Source organism: Marmota marmota, unplaced genomic scaffold, assembly GCF_001458135.2.
Source record: "Marmota marmota marmota unplaced genomic scaffold, marMar, whole genome shotgun sequence".
Classification (NCBI taxonomy): Eukaryota; Metazoa; Chordata; class Mammalia; order Rodentia; family Sciuridae; genus Marmota; species Marmota marmota.
The window spans coordinates 8,417,264-8,440,055 of NW_025999853.1; the positions used below are offsets into that span (position 1 = coordinate 8,417,264).

General features: G+C 42.7%; 1 protein-coding gene across 2 annotated transcripts in view; it reads right to left on the minus strand.

Annotated features, from left to right (window-relative positions):
• Stab2 (stabilin 2) overlaps positions 1-21,467 on the minus strand; it is a 155,308-nt gene extending 133,841 nt beyond the window's left edge. The window contains exons 1-5 of one of the 2 annotated variants that reach the window (XM_015482841.2): positions 21,086-21,467; positions 18,046-18,179; positions 16,402-16,517; positions 4,515-4,600; positions 3,658-3,727 (exon numbers count right to left, since the gene is read on the minus strand). In XM_015482841.2, coding sequence (XP_015338327.1) covers positions 3,658-3,727; positions 4,515-4,600; positions 16,402-16,517; positions 18,046-18,179; positions 21,086-21,160 — 481 coding nt within the window. In that variant the 5' untranslated portion in view covers positions 21,161-21,467. The remainder of the gene's footprint in view (positions 1-3,657; positions 3,728-4,514; positions 4,601-16,401; positions 16,518-18,045; positions 18,180-21,085) is intronic. The other variant, XM_048802956.1, reaches the window with a different exon arrangement.
• Positions 21,468-22,792: the final 1,325 nt, after the last annotated feature.

The following is a 22,792-nucleotide window of genomic DNA, read 5'->3' on the forward strand; positions in this document are numbered from 1 at the left end:
CCCTAACCAATAAGTGGCCTGGAAGGAGAGTGCTCTGGCAGCAGGGGAAAGTCAGCGTTAAAAATAGACTGTACCCAACAGCTGGCCTGCTTCCACTTCCCCAGGACCAACACCACGCTGGATGGAACGACAGTGGCACCCAGTGGACACCTGGCTGAAAGGGCTTGCAAGTGCTCCCCGTCCCACTGGAGCAGCCTTCGAGTCATTCATCCATCTATCATCCATTCATTCATCTATCATCCATTCATTCCTTGGTGGCTTGCTCAGTGTTGGATTGGTTTTGTCCTCACTTAATACTTGTTTCCATTGCTCGTGTCTGTGACATGCTGCATGGAGCTTTGCTTTGCTGGCAACTCCATGATATAAATACTACTCTTGTTTTACAGAGGAGGAAGGCTGAAGGAGGTTAAATAGTTTGCCCTGGGACACAAAGCAGTTGGGGGTGATTTCACACTCAGGCCAGTCTGACTTCAAAGCCTCTTCTCTTAACCACCATCTTCTGGAGCTGCTCTGTTCAATATGGCGGCCACTGGCCATGCATGGTACTTAAATTTAAGTTAAGTCATGTGAACTGAAATTTAAAATTCAGTTCCTCAGTTATTAGCCACATTTCAGGTGGTTAACGACGGTATCAAATAGTGCAAAAATAGAACATTTCCATCATCACAGAAAGTTCTACTGGATTTTAGAATATGGAGTTTTTTTTTTTTTTCCTGCATCCTGGTTAAGTTTCCAATCTTCTTCCTTAATATTTTAGGTTTCCAAACCATTTTTATTCTTTTCACTTGTGCTTTCTCCATTGCACAAATAAGTGTGAAGGGAGGCTACTTCCTTTATATGGAGGAATTTCCATGTACATCTGTGCCTATCACACACTAGTTTCTTGGAGGTACATGGTTCATCTTCCTAATTTTTCATTCCCAGTTATTCAGTTTTTTTGCATATTTTCTTTCTTCCTTCCTTCCCATTTATGATTTATTTGGTATAGGAGGTAACACATGGAGGGTTACAGACAGACTGGGTCTCAGCTCCGGGGCTACTAATTGTGTATATTATGTATAGTATATTATGGTATAGTATTTATCTAGTGTTTATTTGGCATATATAATTCAAATTCTAGTAGTATGGTAAGGAAGGGCCAATGTGAAAGGAAACATTTTGTTTCTCAATAAACGGTTGGTTATATTTTAGTTACTGACCCTTAATGTAATGTTAATACTAAAAACATACAGAATACAAATATCTGTGCTTTTTCTAATACCCATATGAAATAATCTTATGTGGAGTTGTTGGTGAAGAAATTAGATTAGGAAACTAGGCAGTAATAATAATAATAATAACTAATATTTATTGTGCACTGATAATCTCATTATGTACTCCCTGAAGGAGGCAATATTATTTCTATTTTTTAGATAAAAATACACAAACAGCATGAGAGAGTGTCATGAACATATCTAGGTTTCTACAATTAGTAGCCCTGGAGCTGAGGCCCAGTCTGTCTGTAAGGCCGAGGCTCTAGCCCTCCACGTGCTACCTCCTGAAATCATGCCATTGCTGCAGTGAATTAGATATTCATTCATTCACTTACTCACTCATTCATTCATCCAACCAACTAAAGCTGTGAGAGTCTACCCTGTGGGCAGCTCTGTGGAAGGTACAGGAGATGAAGACACAAGGGTGTCTTACCTTCAAGGTATGGATTGGAATGAAGCAATGCCTCCACTACAGAGTGGGCGAACTTATGGGGTTGGGTGTGTGTTTGTGTGTGTGTGTGTGTGAATGTATGTGTAGATTTTCTTCCAAACATTTAAATCAAAGTGGTCTACCAAACCTAATTTTTTACCATAGAACTAGAACCAAAGTGGTATTATATAAAGGGCACCCAGTATGCTCCTTTTGGGAGCAATGGCTCTGGAAGACATTGTCCCTACCACACCTACATTCCCTGGGTCTTGCTGATTCCATGCTTCTCAGTCAACTTCCAGCACCTACAGCTCTTTGCCTGGGAGTCTGGTGTGAGGCTTAAGATGGCTGTTCAGACTGAGCACTCACTGATGCTGAAAGAGCCAAGGAATTGACAGCTCTCCCCTGATGATTGTGTGTATCAGTTTCTTATTGCGGCTGTAACAAATCACCACAAACTTAGTGCGATGGTTTGCATTTATCCCTCAAGGGTTTATATTTTGGAGGCTTGGTCCTCAGTGTGATGATGGTAAGAGGTGGTGGGACCATTAAGAGATGGGGCTTACTGGGAGGTAATTAGGTTACTGGGGTGTGTCCTTGGAAGAGACTGATGTAGTTCCCTTGGGACTCCAGTTGGGGCCTGAGAGAGGGGTTGTTGTAAAAGAGCAAGACTGGCCTCTCTCCTCCCTCTGGCTTCCTATCTTGGCATGTGATCTTTCTCTCTCTCGCACACATCTACCATGGTGTAAGGCAGTCAGGGGGGTCCTTGCCAGAGCTAGCACTATGCTGTTTGGACTTTTCATCTCCAAAATTGTGAGCTGCATAAATGTCTTTTCTTTACACACTATTCAGCCTCAAGTATTTTGTTATAGCAATAGAAAATGAACAAAGACATTTACTCTCTGAAAACACCACAGATCTATTGTTTTACATTTCTGAAATCCAAATCCAAAATCAATGCACGAAAATCAAGATGTTGGCAAGGTTGGTCCTTATTGGAGGCTCTAGGAAAGAATGTGTTTCCTTGCCTTAACCAACTTCTAGAGGCTGCCTGTGTTCCATGGCTCCTGGCCCACTTCCATCTCCATAGCCAGTGATGGCTGGCTGAGTCTTTCTCACTTTGCATTGCTCTGACACTGAGTCCCCTGTCCCCTTCCTACACATTGAAGGACCTTGGGATTACGTTGGGCCCACCCAGATAATTCAGGACAACCTTCTGAAGATCAGCTGATCAGCAACCTTAATTCTATCTGCTACCTTCATTCCCCTTTGCCATGCAAGGTAGCAGAGATTAGGCATCAGAGATTAGGATGTGGTGTGGGCATCTTTGGATAGGCATTGCTCCCACCCCATTGTGGATAAGAGAAATAACTCCAAGATGGTGTAGCTTTTATTACCCCATGTCACTCTCTCAGGGAAGTGCTTCTTGGGATCACCTGCCAAATAAATAACTTGTACTCAAACCCTTGCCTCAAGGGCCACTTCTGAGGATAATAAAAATGAGAGGTTGGATAAGCAGGTCTCAGGTTTGTGTGCTGACTGCAGAATCAATAATCTCTGATCGCTGCAGGCAGTTAAAATTGTGAATTCCCAAAAGGAAGGGGCATATTAGAATGTGGGGGGACCTATGGTAGATTTAAGAGTCCCTGGATCTATATTGAGACCAGGATTCAGAAAGACCTCAGAGAAAAGCCCTACAGCAAAGAACAGGAGGCCAGGGAACAGAATCCACATGCCTCCCAAGCAGGCCAGAAGGCATCCTGGTGAGGGGCCACTTGAAGTGTGCTCTCTCGCTCTCTCTCTCTCTCTCTCTCTCCCCCCTCCCCATTTATTACATTCACTGTCAACTTTGGCTTTCCCTTTGTAGACCTGGCTACATGCAACTACATCCTGGCTACATGTTCTGAGTTTTCCCTTATTAAACAGGCTCTCTGGACCCTTGGAAGTGCATTGATTACACAAAAACCGACCTACCTTCCGAACAGGTGGGTCCAAATAAAGTGTCATCAGCGCAGGTTTCACAGGCTGTTCCACCAAACCCCTCCTGCAGAACCACCAGGATGATATCAGACCCAAGGTGACCTTCGGTACCCAGGGAACCCAGGGGCTTCTCACTGTGGACTGGTTTAGTGTTTTTTTCTCAGATATCTCCTCCCGGGTCCCAAGCTCCTCTCCAGCACCTTTCTTATTTTGTGATGATGCTGGCATGAGGACCTGGGTTGTCTTTTTGCTAAGGGTATGGAGATCTGCAGAATAAAGCTGCTCTGTCAGTCCCAAAGATATAAATAGGCAGCAAGCGAACAGCCACAAACAGCTTCAGGGTGCGGAGAGAAGGCTCTTGGTTTTGCATTTCTGAAGGCATTGAGCTCCATCCTTTCAGAAACATTTCTTTGTGTTTAAAAACCTCTAGGACTTGAAACTGGCAAAGAGTCACTTTCATGAGATAAAGAAACTCTTCCATCAGCAGATGCAGGGGGTGGCGAAGGATGCTGAGGAAGCGGTAAAGGGCAGTTGGTGAACAGCTGGGATTATTAATAGTAACAACCCTCCTATAGCCCTGGAGACTGTCACCAAAGAGCATTGCACGTGTGATCACACTTGACTTCTTTGATATTGCATAGATCTTATTTCAGACCCATTTTACAGATGTATACGGTTAAGGCTGAGCAGTTAATTAACTCACCAGAGGGTCCCCAGCCTCTAAGAGGTGACTTTGTTGCCGATGGCATAGTCTTTTATGAACACTGCTGCCCCTCAGATACACCACCACGTGTGCCCGTGTTTAAGGAGGCTCCCGGGTGCCAGGGAGAGGGAGAAGATATTCTACTTACCTGGCAGGAGCAGCTCCCGTCTCTTTCTATGCCATCAGCACAACGGCCCCTGCCGCTACAGGGTGACTCTGCTCCTCCTGGGCACTCTAGGAAGTCAAACAGCTCAGAGTCATCCTTTCAAGACTTCTCAGGAGCATTCTGCAATGATGCACAAAGCACCTACTATGTGCTAGCAAGTGTGCTAGTTCCAGAGACAAGAAATATTTGCAGACCCTTTTGGTGTCATCTAGGACCTCATGGGGGAGGCAGACAGGAATGTGGGTGACTGTCAGTGCAGTCAGGTGCTCGAACAGAAGCCACCGCCTTCTGTCATTTCTTCTTGAGACTTTGCTAACACTTTGCAATGATCTAGTTAAGTCAATCCCCCTGCAACCTGTAGGGGTGCCTGCTAGTGCTGCTGGTTAGCAGATGAGGAGACTGGAATAGAGATCACATGGCTTGCCCAGGGTCTTACCATTTTTAGTTGCGCAGCTGGAAATTTAGTGTAGCCTCACAGAACCCTAAGCCAGGCCCTTGAATCAGTGTGCTGGGCAGGGAACTGAGGTGGCCCAGGAAAGGGAGCTATTTGTGCTCCTTGGAGAATCTGAGAGGCATCCCCAAGGAGAAGTCATTTAGGATGGGGTTTTGAAGGTGCAGTAGGAGTTGGTTATGCTTTGAAGGGAGGGGCGTTTCAGGAAGAGAGAAGCAAGGACAGTTTCAGAGTTGCAAAAGGCCGTGGGCTGCACTGGGAATGATATGAGTTTGTTGGGGATGGAACTTGGAAGCTGCCCGGTGGGAGTGGTGGGTGGCTGAGAGGGTAAAATGGATGGCTGGGGCTAGTTAATAAAGTGCTTAGTACGATAAGCAAAGATATTTCGAGTTCACCCACACGCTGATTCCAAAGAAGGATGCATTTTGCACTTCTCAATTGAACTAGACCTGGAACGGAGCATTTACCAACATTTATTAGAAGGTCTCATAGGTATTCACTAAATGTTCAGGGAATTCCTACTATGTGCTAAGCATTAAATTTCATGCTGAGACAGAGGGGCATTTAGCAAGACAGTCAGACACTGTGATGCCCAAAATCAGAGAAGTTAAAATAAGCAACAGAAACTCAAGGTACTACTGCAATGAGGATAAAAATAAAATTCTATTTTCTTCATATACTTGGTATTGGTCCACACTGTGAGTTGACATGGGTTCAGTGACAGTTTAGGTTCTTCCTGTTTAAATAAGGTATCTGGATCTGCAAGCGCCATGCTGAAGTCATGCCATGACCACAAAATATGTTTATGTGAAGGAGGCAGGATCAAATATTATTCCACGCAAGAAAAAGTGTCTTCCACAAAACAGCTAATGACAGAGTTATAGATAATAATAACGTATGTGTGTGTGCACGGCTCACAGAAATGCCCTGAAATTATATTTCAAGTCCACTTTCTAGATAAGCAACAGGCACAGAGTGGTTAAATGACCTGTCTAAAGTCACCCAGCTGGAAGCGGTAATAAGAGACTCATTTGCCAGCCTCTCCTGGAAGTGCCTACCTTCCTGCTCCCCGACTTTTTACTCCCATCATAAAAGATCTTTGCCCCAAGCTTCCCTGAGCCACAGCGTGTTCTGCTATCCACCCTCCTCCTGTCATAGAATCAGCATTCACAGAAAATGAAAAAGCCGTTATCTTGGTCGGTTCAGGCTGCCATGACAAGGTACCTCAGACTGGGTGGCTTAGAAACAACAGAAATGTGTTCGTCCCCGAGGCTGGGAAGTACAGGTGGAAAGATCCAGGCGCTGAGAACTTCAGTGTTTGGTGGAGACCATTTTCTGGTTCATAGAGGGTGCCTTTTGCTGTGTCCTCACATGGGTGCAAGGGGCAGGGAGCTCTTTGGGACTTCTTCTATAAGGACACTAATTCCAGTCACAAGGCTCTGCTCTCATGTCATAATCTCCTCGCAGATGCAATATCATCACATTGGAGATTAGATTTCAATACGTGAGCTTCAGGGTGCAATGTTGGGACATGGTGTAGTGTGTTCTTTAAAGGTTCACATGCTGCAGGTTTGGGCCCCAGTGTGGTGGTACTGGGAGGTGGTGGGACTGATGTAAGGTCTTGGGTATATAAGTGGGGCACACAGAGCTGGTCCCTGTCTCCATGGCCTTGCCAGTCTAGTAAGGAAAACCAAATAATACTGGTTTACATCCTGAGATAAAGGAAGAATACCAGAACCCTCCTAGCTCCCTCTACTGGATGCTTTCAACATTTACCCAAAATGACCTAATCCTGAATGGACCAATCAGCTTGGATTTGGCCTCAACAGATGGAGCCTAGATGGAGCCCAGTGGTACCCTCAGTTGGGAGATGGAGTTTGGGGAATTTGGTGAATTTTGCTGGATCCCACGGGGCAGAACCAGAGGTGAGTGAGCTGTCCAGAGAGGGGGTGAGCAAGCTCTGGAGCCTGGCAAGGTGCTCCTCTCTCCATACCACTGAGAACTGATGTGGCAGACAGGAAACAACCTGAATCAGGAAGGAACCGCCCGAGTGTGTGGGGCGGTTGGAGGCAGTGGCTCATTGCTTATTATTTCAGCAGTGACCTGGGAGGCTGAGGCAGGAGAATCGCAAGGTCAAGGAGACTTTGTGAGACCCTATCTCAAAAACCAAATGGGAAGGGCTGGGGATGTAGCTCAGTGGTAGAGCTCCCTGGGTTCAATCCCAATGACTAGAGGAAGGGGGAGTTTCAGGGAGAATAAAGGGCTAAGACCCCGCTCACACAGGTCAGGGGTATTAGGTGTTCCCTCACTCGGAGCAGAAAACCTTGGACGACATGGGGCACTGGGAAGCAGACACAGAAGGATGCCACCTCTCTGGTGGAATAGTCAGCCCTAGACTAAAGGCTGCTCTAGTCTCATCCAACAAAACCTAAAAGCAGGTTCAAACACTTTCCAAATAATCCGTGTCCCAGAAATTAGATTATAATGTACCTTTATGCTGCTTTCTTCTTTACTTCCTCTTTTTTTTTTTTTTCCAGTGAAAGAATCAAACCCAGGGTTTTATGCATGCTAGGCAAAAGCTCTACGCTGGAGCTGCATCTCCAGCCTCTGATTACTGTAGTTTTGTTTGTTCTAGAACAAAGCTTAAGAATGTGTGTGTGTGTGTGTGTGTGTGCATGTGTGTTATATTGTGTTAGGGAAGGAGTATTTTAATAAAATGCAAGTATATCAAACACCAAACCAAAGTAAAACTTGCAGTGTCTGCATTAAATTAAAAAAATGTCCTAGGCATGAATAATGAAGAGAAAAACTAAAGCCACCCAGAAATTACACGCATGATCAGCAGAGGTTCAAAAATAGTCATAACTGTATTCTCTGTATTCCAGAAGAGAGGAGAAGCATGTTATAGAAGGGAGAGATATAAATAAAACATAACTTGAAATTTTTAGTGAAAATATTATAACAGATAAAAAACATACTATGTAGGGCTAGGGTTGTGGCTCAGTGGTAGTGTACTTGCCTAGCACATGTGAGGCACTGGGTCTGATGTTCAGCACCACATAAAAATAAACAAATAAATAAAGGTATCGTGTCTGTCTACAACTAAAAATTTATTTTTTAAAAAACATATTATGTAGAATTAATACCAGTTTAAGCATCGAGGAAAAAGATTCAGTGAACTTCAATGGAAAAGAAATGAAACAGAAAAACTGAGAAACAAGGAGTAGAGTGTGAGAGAGTCGTGGGACAACGTCAAGCACCTTAATATAGGTGAACTTGGAGTCTCTGAAGAGGGAAAAGGAAAACAGTTTGAAAAATTTATGGCCAAAAATTTCCAAATTTGATGCAATGTGTGAACTCACAGTCCCAAGAGCTCAGAGAACCTTTAGCAAAGGCATCAAAAAGAAAACTGCACACCACAAAAATTCCTTAAAATCAGTGAAAAAGAGAAAATCTTAACAACAGCCAAAGGGAAAAGGTTTTTGACACTGTTGTGAGGACACAGGTACAATGACATGTCTAACAAGGGACCTCCAACACAAGCTAGAGGAGGGGACAGCATCTTCAGGGTACCAAAACCAACAGAAGTGGCGATTTAGAATTCTATGTTCCAACAACGACATCTTTCAAAAACCAAGTTAAGATAAAGATTTTCCCAAACACAAAAGCTAAAAGATCAAGGAAATGGATCTGGAAGAAACAGAATGAAATCAGATATAAATCTGGATCTACAGAAAGGTGAGGGGGGAGGGGGAGAAGCGGAGAAGGACCAATTGCAGGAATAAGGGAAGGAACCTCACCACCAGCCTAAGAGCATGAAAGGGATAACTAATCTCTATTATTGCTATGGTCGTGAGTCGGTGCAGGGATGCTTAGAGGTGAAAGGATTCCAATATGAGAGATGCAGCCCAAGCAGCATGTGAAACCATTTGATAGATTAATAATTAGATAGATTAACACAATACTACGGTGTGGTAACTGCAGGCAGGTGGGTAGGGCTGCAGGAAGTAGGGCACTGGGGGTGTGCCTTTGGGGTTTATATTTTGTCCCTAGAATTTGTTTTCTGTCTTTCTACTTCCTGACTACCGTAGCTTTCCTCTGCTACAGTAGTACATCCCTTTCCACCATGATGCTCTGCTTCTTGTTGGACCCAGAGCCATGGAATCAGCCAACCACGGACTGAACCTGTGAAACTGCGAGCCCCAAATAAACTTTCCTCCTCTAAGTTGTTCTTGCCGGGTATTTTGGTCACAGTAACGAAAAGCTAACTAACATAATAAGATTGACTTGATGCCAATAAATGTGACAATATAGACAAAATAGGCAAATTTACTGAAAGTGAAAAACTACTAAAGCTCACTGAAGAAGAAACTAGATAACATGAATATCCTTATGCTTAAGAATTTGAAATTAAAATCCTTTGCAAAAAAATATTCTATCCTAATGGTTCATTGGTGAATTATATCTCACATTTAAGGAAAAAATGATACCAATTTTACAAAAACCCTTCTAGGAAGTTGAAGAAGAGAGAACATGTTCCAGCACGCTTCATATGTAGAACATTATTACCCTGATTGCAAAGTCAGACAAATATATAAGAAGCAAAGAAAATCATAGATCCAGATCTCTGAGGAGCATAGACCCAACAATTTATATGTGTATATTAGTTGCTGATGGGTCTTTATTTTATTTATTATTTATTTGTGGTGCTGGAATCGAACCCAGTGCTTCACACATTTGAGGTAAGTGCTCTACCACTGAGCTACACAGCCCAGCCCACTAGACCCAACAATTATTAACAAAATTTTAGCCAACTGAATCCCAGCAATACACAAAACAGAGAAAACACCAGGTCAGTAACTAAAGGTTAAAAGAAACAACAACATAAATTGCATTCAGTTTGGTGAGGAAGAAATACAATGGTTTCTATTTTCAGTCAACTAATTATCTATGGGGGAAAATTCCAAAGAATTTTCAAAAAATTATTAGAACTAATACTAGTAAGTTCTCAGGATTCAAGGTCAATATATGGAAACTGATTGCATTTCTATACAGTAACCATGAATAATTAACAATTGAAAATGTAAAAATTCATTAAAATAGAACCAACAACCATGAATATCTTAAGTATCAAAAATAGTATAGAATCTGTAAGCTGAAATGTACAAAATACTGATGAACTAAAGAAGCCCTAAGTAAATGCAGCACAATACTGTGGATATGAATCAGAATATTCAATATTTTCAGATGTTAGTCCTCCCTCAACTGATCTATAGATTCAATATAATTTCATCCTACAGGATGGAGTCAATTGTTAGATGCATTTATGAATATGGTAAAAGGAACCCCACAATTCTGTATAACTATAATGTACTAAAATTAAAATTAAATACTAGCAGGATTTATATTTCTTGGTAGAAACTGATAAGGTGATTCTATACTTATATGGCAAAGAAAAGGGACTGAAATAACTAAAATAATGTTGAAAAGGCCAAGTTGGAAGACTTCTACTATCTGATTCCAGGACTTGCTATAAAGCAGTAGCGGTCAAGACAGTGGTAGTGGTGAAGGGACAGACACACAGATCAATAAGACACAGAATATGAGCTCATTTTCTTTTCTTTCTTTTTTTTTTAAAGATAGAGTGAGAGAGGGAGGGAGGGAGAGAGAGAGAGAGAATTTTTAATATTTATTTTTTAGTTCTCGGCGGACACAACATCTTTGTTTGTATGTGGTGCTGAGGATCGAACCCGGGCCGCACGCATGCCAGGCGAGCGCGCTACCGCTTGAGCCACATCCCCAGCCCATGAGCTCATTTTCTACAGTGATGCAAAGGCAATTCAATGGAGAGAGGACAGTCTTTTTAAGAAACGTTGCTGGAATTATTGGAATTATTATCTACATACAAAAGAAATGAACCTTGATCTATCCCTTAAACCATATGTCCAAGTTAACTTGAAATGGATAATAGACCTAGATGTAAAGCCCCAATCTCTAAATTTTCTCATTTGGGTGCTTTAGGGTAGTTGCAATGTTCAAGGAACATTCTTCAGGTCCAGATATCCATTTAGCAAATCATGTTCCAGGGACCAGATGTTGGTCTTAAAAAGGTTTCCCGACTCCTCTTTGTTCATCGTCTGCTGCCTGATCTTTCATTTTTGTCGCTGTGGTTGTTCTTATGAGCAATCTAGATCCTGGATAGAATGACTGGCCCATTGCATGTACTAGCTCAGTATATTTAGTCCTCACCCTTAGCCCTGTGAAGGGCTATGATCTCTGCTTTACCTAAGGGAAACTCAGGCATACACAGGCTGGGTAACAAGGTCACATAGTCCTTAGATCCAGAGGATTCTCACCCAGTTCTGCCTGACTGGAAAGTCTTGAACTTGTGCTTCTTTGTATGGATTGCTTATAGTATTTAGTGGTTTATGTCTATGAGCCGTTCATTGAATTGATGGATTTGTTTGACATTCATTGATTCCCTGCTGTTATTTTCAAAGCTGCCACAGTTATTTCCCTTTGTACCTTGATGAGAATGTAAAATGAAGCCCAGCCAGCACAGAAAGGAAGCTGTGTGCTTCTTGCTGTGGTCAGGAAGGGACCAGTGAGGCCGGCCTTGGGGTTTATTTCTGAAGAGGTGAGACCCCAACACATCCTTTTCTGAACTGAGTGGCTTTCTAGCCACTCAGGGCCATCTGATGTTTGCCTGTAGGTGTGCTAAGGGTGAAGGCTGGTTGGAAATTTCTGTCTCCTAGGGATTTTCCTGAGTCTCATCTGCAGGGGATGGAAGATTTTTCTCTGTAGGAAGTGCTCCGTCCTGGCCCAGCCCATCTCCCAGGGCCTTGGGACTCAGTGGGCCAAGGGTCAGGGTGAGTACTTATTATTAGGACTTGATGTTTGTGTCTTCTGCAAATCCACACATGGGCCCTGACTCCCAGTGCCACGGTATCTGGAGGCGGGACCTTTGCGGGGTGGTTTGGTTTAGTTGAGCAGGCAAACAGGGTGAGCTGCCAGACTCTTCAAAATCCCAGCATCCACGCCTGGGCTCACAGTACAATGTACTATTGCTTTTGTGTCCATCTCTCACTAATCTGTCAACTTCTTGGGATTAGGGACCTATTATATGCACGACTGGAATAGATCCTATCATATATGTGATTATGTGTAGCATATATTAAGTGCTCAATAAATACTTGATTTTTATGAGTTGGCCAATCCTGGAAGGAACTTAGGAAAAAAAGGTAGCAAGAGTGTGTGGGTTTTAGGGGTCCTGATTTGAAAACTTATTTGGCTTTTAGTTAAAAATTTTAAGGCAAAAGTATAAATTTATTTCCTGCTTCTCAAATCATTTTTCTTTCACCTTGGGCCCCTCTAAATAATACATACAGTAAAACTGACAGTCTCAGCAACCATGCTTGAAGAGAGATATTACAGAATTTGCTACGAGGGCATATTTCTGACGCATTGTGAGGCTGAAGTAGCTGATAAGGCTACTTTAAGTCATTATCGCATTTCCTTTGGGTGACTACTACTCTGGTGGTCTCCTGTATCATGACTTTTCTCACACAGGAGATGGGGCCATTATAAACTGTCAGCAAATCATTAGCTGAACTGTTTCTTTAAAAGGAAGATAATCAACTTCCTGCCCAACCGGAGGCCAAGGACCTCCCAGTAACTTTCTCTGCTAAGAGGCTCTAGAGGTGCCTATTCCATGTCACCACCTTTGTTTAAAAACTTGGTGCTCAGGGTTAGCAGAAAATATCTCCTCGTATTCCATGGATAGCTGGTTGGTCTTATCTGCCTGGGAGACCAAAGCACAAAGCAAAATATGTCCTTAATGTGGACTCGGCATCATTTATCACTCAAAGCCAAAAAAAAAAAAAAAAAAAAGGCCTTTTTCTTAAAGTGTGGTTTCAAATCCATACAGCCCCTTATTTCATTATTTGCAACCTGTGCAGTGAATGGCAACGAACATGAAGTGGAAAATAAAAAGAGGTCCAGAAAAAAGAAAAGTCAATGAATTTGGTGAAATTGACCTAAGAAAGAAAACCCCCAAATACCCCATTTCTCTTAGGCTGTTCTGGCCGTGATCAAGCTTAGCCATGACCTTTCTGCCTACATGCCTCTTCCATTACTTTGGGTGGCTGCACAAATCAATCACATTCCTGGTGGAATGTACAGATAAAGAAAATTCTGTTTCCTCTCAAGCAGAATATTGTCTGTTCAAATATGATGAAGTTTCAAAGTTAAAAATACATTTCTGTGTCAGTGAGAAAATTTTCCTATGCATGCTTGATGAAGCAGTACAAATTTTAATTAGGGACAAACAAGTTCAATTCAAGTAAAAATACCTTCCTTATGTCAGGATGATATTTCTTTCCCCCAGGTGAGAATCCACACCATTTTTTATCATGATAGGAGATGATGGGTCATTTTTTTTTATCATTGTGTTTTTCTGTGTTTTCTAAGTTTTCAGTGTTGATCAAACAGTTATTTCCTAATCTGAGTAAGACACTATTGAAATGATCTTCAAAGTCCCCAGAGGTGTTGAGAACCAGTGAATCTGTTGTTGCATTACAAAGGAAGTGAGTGCTTAGGATACAAGGTCACTCTGGAGCTTGGGAATGTGCTTCCTCAAAAAAGAGGGTGGACGCGTGTCAGCAGCTCAGAAATGGCTTTGTCCTTGCGGAAATGTAAAGTGATAGACAGGACCTTGCCTGTCATCACCCAAAACGTGAGAGGTGAAATATGCAGCCACGGGGAGGGTTTATCTTCTCCCGGAGCTGACGGAAGGAAGCCTTCTGTAACTTTTAGTATGTTTGGAATATGAAGATAAAGGGAAGTACCCTTTTGCCCCAATGAGAGGACAACAGAAATAATGTCCAGACCCTGGTTTTCTTGTGTTTTGCTTCTCTGGCCTGAACGCCTGTCTAAAAGAAATGGCTGAGCATTCAGAGAATCCTTTCTGATTTTTCTGATCATAGATGTGAGCCCTGCCACTTTGCCCCACAGAGCACAAACCAATGCTATGAAACCTGCTGAAGATTTTGAATCCTTTTTTCCTGTGTGTGTTTTCAAAATGACCCACCCTTCAAACAAGGGCTCGGAGAAAGAGCACCATCCATTCCATTCTCTCTTCATGATTAGGGGTCTGTGGATTGCCATTCATGCATTCATTTAATCACAGAACATTTCTAAAGTGCCTGTGTTGTGTCATACACTTGCCAACTCCTTCCTTTCCCCTAGATTATTGTTTGCAAACCTCTATCACAGTTTCCTAAAGCAGGACCTGTACCCCCATTTGGCACAGAAGGAGATTGAGGCATAAGTGGAAAGTCATTGGCCCCCCTGATCCAACTAAGTTCACACCTAAAACTTGGGGTTGCAGGTCCTGTGTGGTTCTGCCCCTATGGTTGGGTCTGCCACTCATTCTGTTGGACATGCTGACTTTCATAATGCATCTTAGACAAAGCTTTTTATTTTCTACAGTGCATCTGATTAATACCTTAACATCAGATTAGTTTTCACAGGTTGGAAAGAGGAAGGCAAATATAAAAGTTCTTTGTCTTGTACCAGGATGTCTGCGAGAGTCGGCTGCAGTCATGACCACTTTTAACCTGAAAAGAAGACTCTGAAATCTGAAAGTCTGGGTAAAGACACTGAATCTGGACCCTTGATTCTGGTGGGCTAGAGTTTTAGAAATATATGCCAATTTGCTGGGTGAAACTCAGCACAGAGCAGTTAACAGATACCTAAATCCCTAACCTTGACCTTCCCAAGGCCAGGAGTGTACTGCAGGCTGGAAGGACTTACCAACAGAGAGAGGAATCAGAAAGGTGCGTTGAGGCTCTCTCTCTCCTGAGCTCTGCTTTAGGCAGTGGGACGAGGTGGAAAGAGAGCAGCCTTAGGTACCAGGAAGCCCTGAACTTGAACTTACTTATCGCTTATCATCCCAAAAGGAACGGGCAAGAGATAATCTCCAAATATCTGATCCCTCATAGGCAAATGGAGATAAAACTAACTGAAAGGTTTATTTTAGGAATTGTATCAGAAAATAAAAAAAGCCAAGAACCTCACTAGTACTTAATGCCAGGAATGTTGAATAGATGGAAGCGATTAGTCATTTAACCATTAGTTAAGGGAAAAAAAAGTCAGGAGGCAACAAAATACATACAATATAGGCTCAACTATTTAGAAGATTATGGAAAAAAGACCAAGATTGAAATAAGCCAAAATATTTAGGGTTGCCTATGTATGGCAGAATCAGAGCATGAGTTGGTATTTTTTCTTTCTTTGGACCTTTCTAAACTTCACAAATGGTACTTAGATTACTTCAATCAGAAAGAAAAAGCAAGAGAACACATTTCACCCTTTTAATGAACCATAAGGAGATATTTTCATTACATCATGGAAGATAGGGACTAAGTGACAAATTCATGAAAAATCATAAAATTTATGATTTTTGACTACCAAAAAAAGGGAGATTTCACATAATTGCACATCACAGCAAGAACTCAGTCACTGTTTGAGTATTAATGTCTATAATAATCAGGGTAAAAGTTCAGTTCCAGCTGGCAAAATGCTATGCTTGTTCATTGGAGTCTGGGCATATTATTGACTGAAACTTTGTTAGTAGTTTTCATACTGTGGAACCTGATCAGAATTAATTTTTAAATACACATATATTTGCATATAACTTTATACAGTTAACTGTACATGCTTTCTTTCTTTTTTAAAAAATATTTTGTAGGTTTTAATAGACCTTTATTTTATTTATTCATATGTGGTGCTGAGAATGGAACCCAGTGCCTCACACATGCTAGGCAAGCGCTCTACCACTGAGCCACAACCCCAGCCCAACTTTACATAATTTCTTTAAACTAAGGTATATAAATTTAATACTACAGAGTTTGACATTCCATCCTAAAGGACTTAAATTTTTTTTAGCTGTTGATGGACTTTTATTTATATGTGGTGCTGAGAATTGAACCCAGTACCTTGCACATGCCAGGCAAGTGCTCTACCACCGAGCCCCAGCCCCAGCCTGGGACTTCAATTTTTATGCTATTTATTGATTATTTTGGTTGCCAAACAATAACTATGGTCTTTGAGATGTTTCTTCCTAAAGAAATTAACCACCATTCTCATTTCTTCTCTTTGACCAGTTATCTTTTTTTAAAATAGATAACCTTTCAATTGTCCCTTTCCCTGACTTAAAAATGAATTTTCTAAAACCTAGATCTCTAACTACAGTAGATTGCTTTACTGATGGAGTAAGAAAGAGTCTTAACATATAGACTAATGGAATTTCTAGAAAAAGATGCTTACATTCTCCTTTTATTTGGCTGCCTTCATCTCGATTTTCTATGCTAGAACATTGAGAAGCAAGTACCAAAGTGCAAAGATTGTGTCTCTTACCCATGCAGTCTGGGCCCCAGTGACCTGGACAACACTCAGGTTCGAGGTAGTTTTTCCTGCAAATATGACGGCATCCAGGAAGAAGCAGAGAGTATGTTCTGATCTCAAAGGTGTACCTTGGAGAGTAGAGAGAGGACATTAACCCTTAACCCAGGATCACAGCAATGCGATTAACTCTAGGTGGTGGGATTACTCTATATTTTTATTTAGATGCTTATACCTACCTATGTTTAAAAATATATAGATTGAACGAATCTGGTTTTCTAGATAGAATAACAATCATGAATTATTTTTAATTGTTAGAAATCGAAAAATCAAGAAACAATGAAAATGGGGGGTGGATCATAAATAATATACAAATACACACAATGAAATATTAGAATATTATTCAGCCTTAGAAAAGAAGGAGATCTTGTAATTTGTATGCAACATGGGTTCACCTGGAGGATATTATACCTAGTGACTTAGGTCAGACACATAAGGACAAATACTACAGGATCCAACTTATATAAGGAATTAAACTCATAGATCAGTAAAATGTTGGCTGACAGAGGTTGGAGGGAAGTTGAAATGAGGGCTTGGTCAAAGAGACACAAAGCTTTCATTATGCAAGATGAGTAAGTCCTAGGGAACTACTGTCCAGGATGTACCTATAGTTAACAATAATGTTAACTTAAAAATATATGCTACAAAATGTGCATTTGTATTAAAAGTGGTGATTTGGGTTTTAGAATGTCATGTGGTCACATTAAACAAATATGAATTTAAAATAGTGTTATATAACAGTATTAGGATTTCATTTCATACAAAATAAAAAAAAATGTTCATTCTTTATTCTGAATTAAAAATTAACTCATTGAGTAAAGTTTAATTTCTTTTTTCTTTTTTTTTGGGGGGGGGTACCAGGGATTGAACTCAGGGGCACTTGACCACTGAGCTACATCCCCAGCCCTATTTTGTATTTAATTTAGGAGACAGGGTCTCACTGAGTTGCTTAGCACCTTGCTTTTGCTGAGGCTGGCTTTGAACTTGTGATCTTCCTGCCTTAGCATCTAGAGCAGCTGGGATTACAGGTGTGAGCAGTAAAGTTTAATTTCTAAGTTAGTAAACTGAATAAATAAAAAGTTGCATTTGTACTTGAGCCTCACGGCTGCACCCTTTGCCCAGCAAGCAGAACCACTTATCATCCTATGAATATTTTAAATCATGAGAGATCTTTGAGAATGCAACATCACAGAGAATTCAACCATGCTAAAATTCATTTGTCCCCTTTCTTTGGGTCCTCATTAGGATCTGGGTCCCTAGCTTGTTAGTGAGATGACTACCAGACCCAAGGCCTTTAAAAAGCTCAAACTGGAACTCTTTCTAAATGAAACAAAACCCCAGATATTAAAAAATAGGAGGGGAAAGAGGAAGGGAGAATGTTTATATGCAAATCAGGGTAGTCAATTTTGTATGACAATATGAATCAATGATAATAGGTGCTTTAGACCCAAGTTCATAAGTTGTGAGTTGCCTAAGTTTGGGTCCAAAATGGTGTTAGAGAACAATCATGGCAATACTTTGCAGTTTTCGAGACAGGGAGCTTCAATTTGGAGTCCCAATTCTGAGACTCAGGCTTGCTTGTTTTCTCATAGTGAGTACCTGCAATCCCGAACTCCTACAGAGTTGTTGGTTATTTTGGTATAACCAGCCGGGCACTCAACTCCAAAATTAACTGAGCAGGATAGGCACTCGGTCTTAATTGTTAGAAGAGATTCCTTATCGCATCTTTTTGCCTGTGCAAACATAACAACAAATATCAATGTCCATGATCAGAATCTTGCAAAACAGCTGGCTTGGCCCATCTTCTCCCTTGGCTTCATCTGAATGGAAAGTCAAGGATGGTAATGAGGTTGATTGAAAACGACTGGCTAGAGTGTCGGGATCCACAAGCAATGTCTGCCATGGCTGTGGGTAAAGGAAGGGGTACTAACTTGCCATCCCTGATCTAGAGTGTGGAGTCCTGCAAGGTAACCTCATATCACTACTCACATTTATCCAAAGGAGAAACCTGAAATACATCCCAGAATATCTGTTTTGAATGGGAAAGTAGGTTATCAAGATCAGTTGGTCCCAGAAGGACAGGCCTCACGGGTATTCTTCAGCACTGACTCCGTAGGAGTGGCAGCTCTAGGCTGCACTGTGCTGAGAACTACGGGGGGCTATAGCTCCTGCGACCTTTAGATGACAATCTGACTGGAAAGTCGTCTCTATGAGAACAGAGATACTGCTCTGTCGTGTCCATTGCTGTCGCCTGAGCCCCTAAATAGTGTCTGCTGCGCAGTGATACCCAGTTACACTTGCTGATTAAACGAACAAATTGGGGACACCAGGCAGGCCCACCAGGGACAGTTGTTTAGCCACGCAAAGTGGCACAGAATTAACGGCTAAAACAGACCCACTTTGGGCCTGCCTCCCATTGCTCCTGATGCTGGGGCTGACTCTCTCGTGTGGATTTCCCCCTTTTCTCAAGTTTCCTTCAGCCCTCCATCAAGTTGAAGATGAAGCATCTTTGTGTAACAAAGACAGACTGAACCTGGGAGTCAAAAGACCTAGGTTTGGAGGCAAGCTTTGTATCTTCTCAAGTGTGCGATCTTGAACGAACTCCTTACCCCATGCCATCCCCTGCGGAGGGAGAGATCAATAGCCACTCCTGAGGTTATGGAGAACTTTCCATGGTGTAACAGGAGCTTGCTGCCTGACATACAGTCTGGAGTGGCCAATAGTACATGCTGGCTCTGGAAGACTCCTCCATCCCACCTCTGTGCCTGGCCTGGTGTCTGTCCTCACAGGAGTGTTCTGTTCTGGCCCCTCAGCTACCCAGCCCGCACCCTGCAGGGCCCTACCAACACCATCGTGGCCCCTAACCCACAGTCATCTCTTTTCCTTTTTCAACTCTTCCTCTGGCTGGCCCAGTGGAGCCCACTAGGTCAGTCTTGACTCTCCACTTAAAAGCCCCTTGTAGGACAGGACGACATCCCAGACATCTTGTTGTCCCATGGCTCATGCTATGAGCCCAGCACGGTAAGGTATAGAACCCCCGTTGCTACTTCCCAGGTCATTGAAATAGGCAAGGCCTGCATAAGAAGAAACCTTACGTGTGCAGAACAAGATAGGGTGATGTGCACTTCTAAAGGGGTCACTGTATTTGAACTTTACCGCTCTAGGGATAGTGGGGGTGAATACCATCCTCCTCGTTTTAGGGTGGGGGAACTGAGGTGAGACACAGTGCCTGACTGGCTGGAGGTCACACTGTGAGTTATTAGTCCTTTTGTTCCTTCATTGGCCCTTTCACTTGTACCCAAGTGACACAATAAAACCTGTTTTAATTAGAAGCTTTCATGGGGTGATCATTAGGAACCCAAATATTTCTGGAATGTTCTTTGTGGAATGATGATAAAAGCCACCCTTAGATACAATGTGAATTAATCCCATCTAACTGTCACAACACCAGAATGTATTTTTAAGGGCAGTCTTTTTCTTAAATGGCTATATTGGGTGACATTACTTTGACTTTTCTGTTTTAGCAGGCTGGATTTATTACTCTCTACTTAGGAAATCCCTTGACCTTCCAATTACCCATTTTTTTTTTTAAATGGAATGACTCATGTACCTCTCATTCAGTATTTATAAACTCATTCCCTCTGCAAAAGCAAATTCAGCTTTACACAATTTAGACACTGATTGCTTTTGCAAGAACCAGGTCTACAAAAGCAAGCTCTTGGTGAAAATCAGGGTGCTGATAATTCCCGTCACTCGTGGGGCACCATCAGGGGAGGGGCTGAGCTTCCTGAAATTAAGTTATTTTCTCAGTTGAACAGTTGTAAACTGTGCAGCATCCTGACTCATCTCTGAAATATCTGTTAAACAGATAGATAAAAGCCACAGTTCAAACTCACCCACCCCTACTTCCCAGCTGGAATGTGGATGTCAGGCATCCTCCCAGGTTTTCATGAGAGGAAGAATCAGGAGACGGCCAATTGGAGTAAACTCATTGGCAAAAATTTGCCTGGTGCAGAGGCACAGTCATATTTAAATTTTCTTTCTTAATCGGAAGTTAGAGATTGCGAAGTGCATTTGAAATCAATCACCCCAGATTGGTGCTCACTGATCTAGTGTCACTTTGCTGGGACAGCTGTGAGCCTGCTCCAGGTCCTGATGTGCTGATGTATTGAACAAGGGCTACCAGGAAGGTAGCCCTCGAAACTTCCACCACAGCTGTGGAAGGTGGAAGGATGGGTGAATTCCTGGTGACTTTTGCAAATATTTGATATTTGTGTTCCTCTTCAAAATGTCACCCACCCTGGAATTCCCCAGAAACATCTCTCCACACTCACAGTTTTTTTTTTTTTAACTTGGAAAGATGAGATGGTAGGGGATGAGATGATTAAAATAAACAAAAACTACCACACCGAAATCCTTCATGGGAATAGGAAGGCTGGCAATGACATCAGAGATTCCGACGTGGAGGTGGAATGTGAAATAGAGCCACTGGGTAGCACCCCAATATTCTCACCAGCATTCTCTGGATTTATGGAGTCCAGAGCAGGACCCTTTACCCAGGACCATAAGGGAACATGAAAAGCTTTTGAACACATCATAAAAATTAACAAATCAAAAATATATGAAAGTTCCATCTTACCTGTCCCGTGGTTTCAGCCAGGGAGCAGAAAGTCTGTCCAATCAACCCAAGCAAAACCATCCTTAGCGGTAGCATGTCGAGGAAGTGCTCGCTCCTCCTGGTGCCAGGCACCTGTCAGAGGGCTCTGCTATTTGAACTTAGCCCAGCAGATTCTTTCGCATTTCAGTGTTTACTTCCAAAGTCTTCCCTTTCGTTTTCCTGGATTGAACCAGAAGAGGCGAGAGAGCTGCCTCTAGACAGGAAAAGTGGCGAATCCAGGATCTTGGTGAAAATTGGTCCCTCTGAACTGTATATATGTCCTGGCTGAATGACAGGATTTCCTGGAGGGGCTGAGGAAGAGACAGGACCTGGGATTTTGTGGCCTGTGAAAGACACAGACAGTTGCTGCCTCCGCCCTGTGCCTGTTCCCAACTGCTCCGTGGAGGATGCCTGGCCTTTCTGTCTAAATGCAAAGGCCTGAACCCTCTGTTGGGACTGTCCGCTGGACCACCCATAAATGGGCACAACCCCAGGGATGGAGGGAATGTCACAAGCCTGGGTGCCCTGGAAGAGGGCGGTGGCTTGGCCCACATGGCCGACACACTCCTTGTAATGCCAACAGTTGGATATTTTGATCCATTCTTTCTTCTCTTGAGTTCTCTCAAGTAGCAAGTGACAGAATCTATAGGTCCAATCTTGCCTTTCAGGGCACAGTCTAATGCCACCTCTTCCAGGAAGCCTTCCTGTCCTGATCCTCCACACTGCTGGAGACCCTCCCAGAATTTTGCACACGATACTGTTGAAAGCTGTCACATCTGTCATGATCCATCTGTCTGTCTGTCTCTCAGGCCCAGTTGTGAATGAATTCCTCAAGGGTGGAAGCATAACCTTCAACTTCTCTGTACCCCTCCAAGCCTTAGAGCAGAGAATTCTGCTAGAAAAGAATAAAAATGATAATAATAGTCGGAGCTGGGAATATATCCAGCTCTGTTGGAAGAGTGCTTGCCTCGCATGCACAAGGCCCTGGGTTCAATCCCCAGCACCACACACACACACACACACACACACACACACACACACATAATGATAGTCACCACTTTCTGAAAACTTACTGTGCGCCAGTCACTACTGTAGACCTCCCCATGGATCTGCTTGCTTAATCCTCATGGCACTTGGTGAAACAGTGGGGATTATCTGTCCTTCACTTACACAAGAGGAAACTAAGACAGAGACGTTGGTCAGCTTCTCCTGGTGGCTTAGCTAGTGGGTGCTGAATCCAGAATTCAAATTGTGGCTCCAGAGCCAGTATCGCTGGTCACTACCCTCTACTGCCCAGAGCTGTAATGGCTCACGAGCAGGTGGTGTTCCAGTCCACTGAAGCCACAATGGGAAAGTGTCAGACCCAGGGTTAGGCAGGATCAAGTCTGCGCTTGTCTCTGAAACAGGCACGGGATGGTAAACTCACCGGGAGACTCATATTAGATGGTAGTTTTGGTTGAATAATCCTCTTTCCCTACAAAGTTTCTCATGTCAACTTTTGAAACAATGTGATGTTGACCAGTAATTTAAGAAACTTTTCCAACATCGGCCCTTCAAAGGCGAACCAGAGGTCCAAATGGAAAGAAGCTGGAAGAGAATGTCCTTATGGCCCCCGGAGGATCAGTGGGTCTCAACCATGGCTGTGCATCAGAAAGCCGGACAGCTGGGATCCTGACCCCTGGCCCTGCT